Genomic DNA, 10942 nt, shown 5'->3' on the forward strand with positions numbered 1-10942 from the left:
AAACTCTACTTCATTATTCATATTAAAGTTCGAGCCAACTCCACTGGAAATTGTAATTGTAGATAAACATCTCGGTATTTTCCTGTCTACGTCACCTGGCTACGTGTTTATGTCCCGACTGCTTCTTAGCTCGTAGTCCTACGATTCTTTATGTGCCTGTATTTTTAACTTTATTGCCTCTCCCTTCGTTTCCCTTTAGAGTACAGTTTTTTTTTTTCAACTACGGAGGGTGCTAAAAATAATTATTTAAACTACTTTACACACACTCGCTACCAAACTTTACCTGTTCTTGAAGTTTGGGCTCTCGGTAGCAAACAAAAAACTAATTTAAATAAAATTTGCCAATAATTCCGTTTGTGAAAAGTAATAAAATGTAAAAAAATGAATAATACTGATCCTCCATTTTATTACGGGCCAAAGAGGGCGTGGTGTGACATACATGGCAGGTAGGCGTGGTTCAATAAACAGTTCTCGCTTCTAATTGGCTCTTCAAACCTCCTACTTTCCATTCTTTACGGCGGTTGGCCAATTCTTTATTGGTAATTATTTCTATGAAAAATAAAAGTTTAATTTTTTTTACTAATTTCCCCCCGTAGGTATTTGATGAAGAATCAAATTAAACAATAAAATATTTTCTCAATAAAAACATGAAAAATAAAATATTTTTCTCGCTTAAGGTCTTGTTTTCCATGCTAATATTGTAAGAGTAAACAGAAAATTGGGAATAACATCCATTTTCTTGGGAAATAGGTAAAAGGAAATTGTGGGTCCATGTTTCACCTATTGTTTCCTGCCATTTTGCATGTTCATTTGCAAAGGGCTGTTATTTAACGATTTTTAAAGATTTAATGATTCAATAGTTCGATACCTCCAATTACAATCAATCAGAGCTAAATGGTGAGCTACACTTTACTGAACAAATATTTTGTATAATGAAAATGGCCCAGCATAATCTAATCTGTGAAATCTAATAAATTCTAAACAGTATTAATGAAAATTTAATGCAGTAAAATTACTTTTAATGATATTATTGTTACGAAATTTAGACCTGTGAAGCTAATATGTATTGTGGTACTAGGTCCGATTCCCGGTCTCTGTGGCCTTGGATTTTATTTAATGGTTAATAAAAGAAATTTACAGTAAAGTATGCTTGTTAGTCGCCTCCGTTCACGACACCTAATTGGTAGTTGGACGTAAAGCCCGCCTGAAAAAAATAGACATTACTTTACTTTTCTTACGAAATTTCAGTAAAACACATAAGCTTTTACGTACGTTTCTAAATGGTTGAAATTACGAGCTGAAGTATGAATGAAATGTTGGGTACTAGCTGATTTGTGTACCTTTTAGCCTTTAATCAACCCTTATACTTAACTTTTTAAACTATGTTTTTATTAAGGAGTTGATTACACGCAATGGTTGGACGTTAAACCCCGCCTCCTTCCCCTCCAAAAGGCGATTTCTTATATATAATATATATAAGTAAATAAAAATGTGTGTGTGGTACAGAGAACGAACTATGTGCACATTTCTCTATAAATTAGTTTCCGCTTCCACGGTCGTCACAAAGATCGTGGATGATATCCGTTAACTAACAGCGCCATAAGATGTCTAGTACTACCAGGAAGCCATCTAATTGCCAGCTTCTTGCTCCTCTGGGATTCTCCTGGTAAGAACCGGTGTGGTGATTATTGTGATTTTGAAGGTTATATCTACGACCTAGAACTCTCACAACCTCTCCATTAGGAGGGATGCCTTATTCTTTGGGAGGGAAGGATCAGCAAATATTTGGGAAGCGCTGGGATAGGTGGCGTGAATTACACCAGGGAATGATTATCCTTCAACGACACCCCTGCTGTACCTGACTGCATTCCAGGTGGGGCTGATAGTTGCCTGGATTTACAAAGGGATTAAATCCAACATGAAATCCTGTCTTTTAATGCTTTCCATACAGATCCTTTTTGGTATTTGGAAAACTAACTAATTCGGGTTCGTTAATGCAAACACGTTTATTACAAGAACTTATGTATTAACTAATCTAAATCAATTATTACTTGGTGTAACGTATCTCGTGTGCATCTGTAATGTGGTGATGATTTATTGCAAGTACTGGAACATCAAAACCATCGCTTAAAAGTAAAACTTGTCCAGTATTAGCGCACGTTTACTTTCTGACATGATTAGACGTTGATATCTATGTTAAGTAATCATGAAGGAAGAAAGTGATTATTGATAGTGACTCTCATGCGTCACTCGAATTGTCAGGATGGTGAGTATCGCCTGGAGGATGATCAGTGAGGAGGGCAGCTTATTTAGAGGAGATTAGCTGGTATTTCGTGGGGGCGAGTATCCCCTATCAGCATCATCTTCTCTTCCAAAAACTTCTCCAGTAAGCAGCTCTGTCTAGACTAGAAACAGATCTGCCTCATTATCTGGAGATTAGCAGGAGTACCTCTAAACTATCAGAGAGAGTCAGTGAGCTTAATTTAGATTAACTTAGAAATGTTCACTCTAGTAAATAAAATTTCCTCAATTCCAGAAATTATATCGAAATATATTCAGCCATTTTAGGTTTCTGGCTTGGGTATTAAATATGCACCTGCAACTTCAGCTGACGGATTTTAAACCAAAACACAAAATGTCTCTTAATGGAATAGCATATTATGCATTAATTGAATAGACATTCAGTAATTCTAGAAAGAAACTATTACCTAACTAGAATTAGTAAAAACTACTTGTTCGTACTCAGTGATGTACTCGTATACAGGCTATTTACGGTAGAAGCTCCACAGGAATACAATAACTTCTCTTATTAGCAACAGAGGTAAGGGAAAGTGATTGCCATAGTTTTAAGTGACGCACTTTTCCCTAAAAAAGGACGCCTTTGATGACGTAAACCAGGATTAGACTTCATCCTGCGGGCTTTATTAGGAGTAAAGTTTGGTTGGGGAGAAAGTGTAAAGCAGTCAAAGTTCCAGAACCGGGAGAGAGAGAGATCAAAGTGCTGAACGATTGTAAGTAGAAGTTTTCATATCTGTTGATTTTGCCAGAAGACCATGGATGTTGGTTCGTAAGCAAACAATCGATCGTAAATTCCAAAATTAACAATTATGAACTTCGTTATCTGCTAGAATTGTGCGCGCGTTGTAGTCAAAGATAGAAGATAAAATTTCAGATAGATTGTCGCAGATCCAGTTTCTATCTGCCTTAGTTTAGAGATAGTATTCAGTCACCACCATTATTTATTCTACTGCCCCTTCACTTCTAATTATTTATTACCCTCCAGATATATTTTATCTATCAATATATTTACCCTGTAGTCGTGGGAAATACATTAAGCACTCTAATTCTTTCCTATCAAAATGTTTAAATATTGTAGGCTTTCACAAACCGTCTTAGAGGAGGAGTATTGCCATCGGTAATCTAGGAAATATTATTTTTTTAATTGTTCCCACTCCCACGACCTTCCCTTACGTCACAAACTTTCTAGCGAATTCCAAAGGTTGGTTGAGTTATTCTTAATTCTTCAAGACTTGACAAGGATTCTGCCCCACCCTCCCTGTCCTAGAAGTTCTGGGAATCGAATTTCTGGGATAAAAATATTTCCTGTAAAAGTTGTAGATTTTTTTAGATTTTAGATTTTAAAGGGCGGGACGGGACCCATGCCCCACGGCACCGCAGCCACCAAGAGGCTTATTGTGCCTTCCCTCTAAGTCTAGTAGATGAAACCTCCCCTTCTAAGAAGGTTGAGGGCTTTCCCAAAGTTGTAATTACTATAAAAAGTTTTAATTAAAATTGTAGCATCCGTTTGCGAGAAATGTTCAAGTGCGGAAAATTCTATTCGGTGGCACTTCCGGGCAACCAATTTGCAGCAAATTTGGAAATTCAGTCACTCATTTGATTCAGTCCCCCCCCCCCACAGTGTGCGGAATTAAAATCAGACAATGACTCGTATACCCGTACGTGTCGAACGCAGGGCAAAAACAGCCAAAAGTTGTACAACGTCGTAATAGTCACTGCAAGCACTCTTTCTGCAATCTCTCTAGGGCTTGAGATTACAGAGCATTCTTTGCTTATTCAAAATCTTGCATTGCTTCACGTATGCATTGCCTACAGTTAACTAGGGACGCACAAGAGCTTTTACAAGGAAGAAAAGAGCTTTGAATTCTGTGCAAAATGAAATCAAGCTCGTACTGAGGTCCTGAATCTCTATCTAAAAGGTAAAAAACGGCATTGCACAAGGGTTGAGAGCTTTTATTTGCGTGAGGTAATTCCCCAATCTCTAATGCGGGAGATCAAACATGTACCATTTGGCTGGCTCCCTCCACCTCCCTCCGTATAAAATACTTGGCAGTTCTATTGGGTAAGATAAAGGAAACATCCCACCAAATAATATTCTTATTGTATTTTACTAAAATTTCGCGTTTTTATAGTTAATGGCAATTTTATATTTTTTCACAACGAGTGTATACACGTCGGACACGCTTAATTGGTTATACAGGCGGCAAACCAGTAATGGCACTTTAGAGGTAACCCTTAATCGAATTTTACTGAAACAAATGTTACGAAATGAAAGTTTGACGTATATGCAACTAACACGCCATGTTTGAAAAAAAGGAAATCGTAAGAGTTCTTTTCAGAAAATCCTTTACAAAAACTGAAAAATCGATTCACTAAATACTACTTCCGGTTGGACAAAATCTTATTGTGGCATCTAAGTTAAATATGACGCAATCTGCAATTTTTGAGTTAAGAAGGATACGGACATACTCACCGACCAAATTCTAAAATAAAAACATCGGACGTGAGTAACCTCGTAACAGGAATTTCCGGTGAAAATTACAATTAGAAAATTGGACATGATCGGCCATACTTATTCTAGGAAGAGGGAGTAAAACTATGGACGCTGGAAGCTAGAAGGTGGAGCTTCAAACTTGTAGAGTTCCAGGTGAACACCTGGCTATGGGCGAAGCCACATCCACTTATCCCCCCAATTCAGCCAACGAAAGAAAGGAAAAACAATAACAATATGTCAGTCCCTTAACTTACTTTGGAAACTTTGGCCTCCCCACCCCTCCACGGGAAATTGTGAGCTAGGTCAGGTCAAGTGAGTTGTTTTCTAGAGTGTGGAAGCTAATATAAAGTAGATGGTTAACTTTAGGGACAAGTAAATATACTTGGACATGGCAAGTAAGTTATGAAACGAGTTCTTAGAGCCCTGGCTGTTCAGTAGCAAGTTCCTTCTGCGAGGGATATTAGTACTGACTTCTGTACGAGGGCAATCACCCTGCCCGGGCTAAAATAAATAGTAAATATTACTTGTGGCCGGTTTGATTCAACTATTTGAATTTGCGGTAAGAATATGGTGGAGGCAGAATCTCAATTTTCCTTCTCAAATAAAGAGTTCCGCTGGGAGACGAAAAAACCCCGTTTCTTTGTGAAACATTTTGTCATGCAGTAATTGGATTAATCGCGCTGGATGTCAGTGCTAACAACATTGTTAAGTGCGCGGGAAAATGCTTTATGAACCTATCGTATATTCCGCACGGTTATTATATTTTAAATTAGATTACTTAGTTGCATTCTACATTTATATGTGTATAGTTTAATTCGGCTTATTCATATTCTAAAAAAAAACAGAATAAAAAAAAAGTGGGAGTTTAATTACCTTTATTTCACCCAATAAAAACAACAAATACTTTGGTTAACCTAACCTAACCTAACCTAACCTGGCCTAACTTAACCTAACCTAACCTGGCCCAACTTAACCTAACCTAACCTTCATATCTTTGATTTAATTTTTTTTTAATTTATTTTGCGCCAAAACGCATTACTATTATTCTCCTTATGCATTATTTACTTCTACGTGATTTAAAAATAGCTTCAACTAATTGTTTTGAACATTCAATTCTGGAGTACACCTTGGGTGCGTTCCACTAAGCGCTCACAACCATCAAAATATACCTTCATCCGTTCCACTTGGCGACCGCAGTCGTTGTGGTCGTGGCGAAAACTTCACTAATGACGTCATTATTTTCGCTCACTCAAAGCTCACAACGCCCTACTTTAAAGAACTGGGTCGAATTGGGCGTTCAGTAATTTGGCGCAATTTTTAAAAGCAAAGATGGCGACCGAAAAAATTATATCATGTAAATGAAAATATTATCTCATTTAAATAATTGAATGTGTCTAAAAAGTCTAAAAAAAATTCAAATAAAATGAAAAATTACTTATCCCTTTACATACTACAATCACTGAATAACGATCAATTACACTTTGATAGTTAATAATACGTGGCCCAAGTTTTTGCTTTCCACCATTGCGATTTTGTAAAATTGCATTCCACTCTTCATCGGAACTAGATGAAGAACTTTCTAAAGCATTATTACGTTGCATTAATAAATATCCAACTGTGGCCACAAAAGACATTTTAATTGTATTTAAACGTAAATTTTATGAATACTCCACTAAAATGTAATATAAAATTTGAATTATATATAAAAAATTTTAATATAAGTCAACTTTACCAATAATTAATAAAGTTTATTATAACTGCATATAAACGGGGTTAAAATTAAAAAAACAACCTCTTCAAGCTTCTGACTTATTTTCGAGGTCGCCATTTGTAATGTTTACATGAACGGTTAAAACGCCCCATAATCCATTCCACTTGGGTTTTCGATTGTAACACTCGCAAGTGCAAGTGGAACGGGCAAAACCGCGTTGTGAGCGCTTAGTGGAACGCACCCCTTGAAGGCTTTGAAATACGCGCTGAGTGTAAAGATTGTTACAGATGTTCTGCTAACCGAAGCGCATTTACTAAAGTGTACAAAACTATTATCTACCACCATCAGCTATTTAGAGAATGAAATTGTTTCACATGTCCTAAATTGAAAAATTAAGGATTCTCGAATTAGGCCTAGTGTGGACAAGAGTAAAGGAAAGTATCAAGGGAAATGAAATGGCTGATGGGTTAGCCGAGGCAGCCACAGAAGGTACCTAAATACAAATACTATACAGTGTTCATTTTAAGACGGCTCAAATACATTTCATGCTTAAATGGTTGATCTGAGCAAAGAAATGGTAGAGGAAAAATTTGAAGCCCGTCACCTCTAGTTTCAGAATATGTGATCTTGATTTTAGATTCCTGCCCGCATACGCGGCTGACGCGCGACCAAAAGTGGGGGTTTGCAGTTGACCCCCATTTTCATATACACAGTTTTAAAGAGAGTAAAAAGTTATGAAAGAAACCGGAGACCGCAATTCGATATCTTCAAAATTAAAGGTGCTAGACCATTTCAAAATCTAGTATTTATTAATCATATTCCAATTTTTTAACTTGTTATCAAAGAGAAAGAAGAGCACGCGATAGGTCATTTTTATGTATTTTTTCATCCCCTTTCTGCTAAAAATATTGTCTAGGTAGTAAAGCTAGTAGTAAAGGTGCCTCCTCTGGCTAGCAAGCCAGGTTAGCCTGGAGGTTATCAACTGTTCTCTGTACCTGAGGAGGCACCTTTGAAGGCACAGTACATGCTGCACAAGTTGAGTAAAGTGCATTATTTGATAAATTAAGGAATAAATTTGATCCTTTAAGTGAAAGATATTGATCTCAAATATTTGGCGGGAGGTTTCCAATTTTTTTGGTAATTAAACGCAACTCTCCCAAAATTACCAAATAATTGTTAAATCTTCTTGTTTGTAACAGATGTAAAATAATTTTTAGCCATTTTGTGTATGCTTGAGAACATCTAAAGCTCTTAACATTTGATTTTTCTTAGAAAATCACTCGGAAAACTACTTATTTCCCGATATTAAGAAAAATACTAGCTTTACTGCCTTGGCAATATTTTTAGTAGAAAGGGGATGAAAAAATACATAAAAATGACCTATCACGTGCTCTTCTTTCTCTTTGATAACAAGTTATAAAATTGAAATATGATTATTAATACCAGATTTTGAACTGGCCTAGCACCTTTAATTTTGAAGATATCGAATTGTGGTTTCCGGTTTCTTTCACAACTTTTTATACTCTTTAAAACTGTGTATATGAAAAATGGGGGTCAACTGTGAACCCTTACTTTTGGACGCGCGTCAGCCGCGAATGCGGGCAGGAATCTGAAATCAAGTCACATATTCTGAAACTAGAGTTGACGGGCAACAAAGTTTTCCTCTACCATTTTTCGCTCAGATTAACCGTTTAAGCATGAAATGCATTTGAGCCGTCTTAAAATGAACACCCTGCATAATCTAATCTAAAATCAAACTCCCTCTAGTAAATAAATATAAATATACTTTCCATTTGTACACCCTTAGTTCCTAATGGAATCTACAAGGAAGCCTGTCAGCAATTACCTTCAAAACGGAAAGGACTTCGAGGATCTGATACAATGGTTACAAGCAGAAAGTTTCTTTCTTGGGTACTGAGCAGCCCACAGCTATGTGGTTCCTTCTACTTTACATTTCGTACAATTAGTTGATTTCTCTGATCTGATTCTGAGAGATCTAGGACCATAACCTACCCATTACAGTCACTTACTGGTCGCATAACCCTTAAACCAGTTTAGGGACCGTTTCTTTATTAAATATACTTCTCTTATAACGATAATTTTTTGGTTATCAAAGCTCTTATATAATAACTTCTTGGTAATCTATTGAGATCCGTTTATCACCACTGCTTGCTAGCTCTTTGGCTGCCCTAATACATGAAAAGTTAACTTGAAGGTCCTTTTCCTTTATCAAGGCCCACCAGCTGTGTACTATTTCCACACAAAGTTGGCTCGAACCCTTTATACTAAATTAGATCGCATATTTATTGCTTTATGCCTGTTATTATGCCATTATAATAGCCACGAATTCGGACATATTCACTGAGGCTTTCCCCATTACGGAGGTTCTGGATCAAACAGTGCCTGCCCTCTTTTCTAATAGGTGTAGTTGTTTTCTGGAGGATCCCATGTGCCCACAGGATGAAGTTACAGCAAATTCATAAGATTACGACATTTCTCTAAATTTGAACCGCTCCAATGACAACATCTCTTAACATAATAAGACAAAATGACATCATAACCGCAAGAATAATTCTAAAGAAAGAAAGATTATTGCCAATTTCAATCATAATTTCTTAACCAAACTTTCAACCTTTTGGATTGAGGAATCAAGTCACCAAAAGAAGATGGAACAGTACGGGAATAATGTTGTGTTCTTTCGATTGGTGTCACTTACTATAGCTGTTGACCAACGTGGTGCTCTGTCTTAGATAAGAAGTTATTAAAAAATAGATTCAGATTTTTAAACTTGTCACATTTCAGCAACGAACGGATAAGTTTAAACTATTTAAAAAAATGTTAAATTTTAATTTCGTGTTTATGAAACTAGTCGGATGTTTCACGACTGCCCTTAAACACAGTTTTAACATTTTCATGGTTTCTGATTGTTCGTAACAAACTGACGGAAATGGTTACAATTGATCTTAGAAATTAAATAAAAAGAATGAAAAAGTTAAACTGAAAGAAATAAATACTAAAAAAGTAGTTAAATTTAAAAAAATAATAATAACAGCACTAACCGTCGTTAATCTCTCTTTTAAATCGTCCATGAGATGATTTTAGATGCATTCTTTATTTCACTAGAAAACCTCATACATGCGCATTAAATCGTGAAAAAACTGATATCGTTTCGGAAAAAAAACCTGCACACAAATACAACACACGCGATCATAGAAACTGGTAAACTACTTAACGTGTTCACGTACAGACGAACGAAGCAACAAGTCTAGTAATGTCTTACTGATTAGATACCCAAGGGGAAGGGGTAGTTCGTACGGCCTGCCACGAGTCTTGCCGAACCTGCTCGAATGTTCACCTTTTTTTTTCGGGTTGCGGGAGGGGTCGCTTTTTCATAAAATTTTCTTCTAGAAATAATTTAAAAAATTTGCATTCATCTAGGAACATCAAATTCTGTAATCATTTATTAATGAATAAAATTAAACTATTTAAAAAAAACAAACTTTATAAACAAAGATAAATTAGTTTTTGTGAACCGCTTTTCTATAATAGTTTTAGCTGCCTCACATTCGTACCATCTAAGCCCCTTAGACAGTTGTGTTTAAGGGTTGATCGCCAAAAACTGCACGAAAAAGCGTAACGTTGAAAAACACCCAACTTTGACAATTTTTTACTCTTTTTCTATAAAAGATAAAATTCTCAAATTTCCTTTAAAATATAGGACAAACCCTCCTTTATAACTGTAATTTTTTTGCAACAACCCAGATCTAATAGATTTTGAGAAAAAAGTTGCCGAAAATGAGCAAAAACGGCATTTTCAAAAATTGTTCTTGTTCTTGTTGTTACCTTTTTTGTAAACAACGTAGCACCTAAACGCACGAACCGATTTTCATGAATGAGGTGTCATTCGATTTCGAATTTTATGTAGATGTACCTTTTGGGGATCTCGACGCTCTACATTGAATGGGAGAGGAGTTAGCCCCAGGTAAGTTAGGTTCCCTCCAAAATTATAAATTACTACTCTGTAAATCTTGGCCCGATTTTGATAAAATTTGGCAGGATAAAAGGGTTAGGGCTCCCCTAAGTAACATTAAAGCGATGTTCTGCTCTTACACATATTAAGGGGAAGTATGGCAATCGTTTCAAATTATAGATACGTGTACCGATTTTCATGAATCAAGTGACAATCGAATCGAAATCTTGTACAGACTCCTTAACAAAAAACTTACAGTTTATAATGTTAAGGGTTGATTAAACGCCGCGTTTAATCAACCCTTATACTTAACATTTAAAACTGTAAGTTTTTTGTTAAGGAGATTATTATTATTAAGCATGGTCGCCTCTGCTATTCATATTTCATTTTTTAACTTTCGTGTCTGAAAATTTGGTATTTAGAAAATGAACAATTAATATTCCAAAAACTAAAAACCACAGGAAACTGT

The 10942-nt window shown here is 36.0% G+C and overlaps 1 protein-coding gene across 1 annotated transcript in view; it reads right to left on the reverse strand.

The window, feature by feature from the left end:
* The window catches only part of LOC141459768 (muscle, skeletal receptor tyrosine protein kinase-like), a 50411-nt gene extending 40639 nt beyond the window's left edge, over positions 1-9772 (reverse strand). Inside the window, exon 1 of the mRNA XM_074139179.1 lies at positions 9563-9772. Within this exon, the coding sequence (XP_073995280.1) occupies positions 9563-9611 (49 nt within the window). The 5' untranslated portion in view covers positions 9612-9772. The remainder of the gene's footprint in view (positions 1-9562) is intronic.
* Positions 9773-10942: the final 1170 nt, after the last annotated feature.

This window comes from Rhodnius prolixus, unplaced genomic scaffold (assembly GCF_049639745.1).
Source record: "Rhodnius prolixus isolate KJV_2025 unplaced genomic scaffold, Rpr scaffold_17, whole genome shotgun sequence".
Taxonomy (NCBI): domain Eukaryota; kingdom Metazoa; phylum Arthropoda; class Insecta; order Hemiptera; family Reduviidae; genus Rhodnius; species Rhodnius prolixus.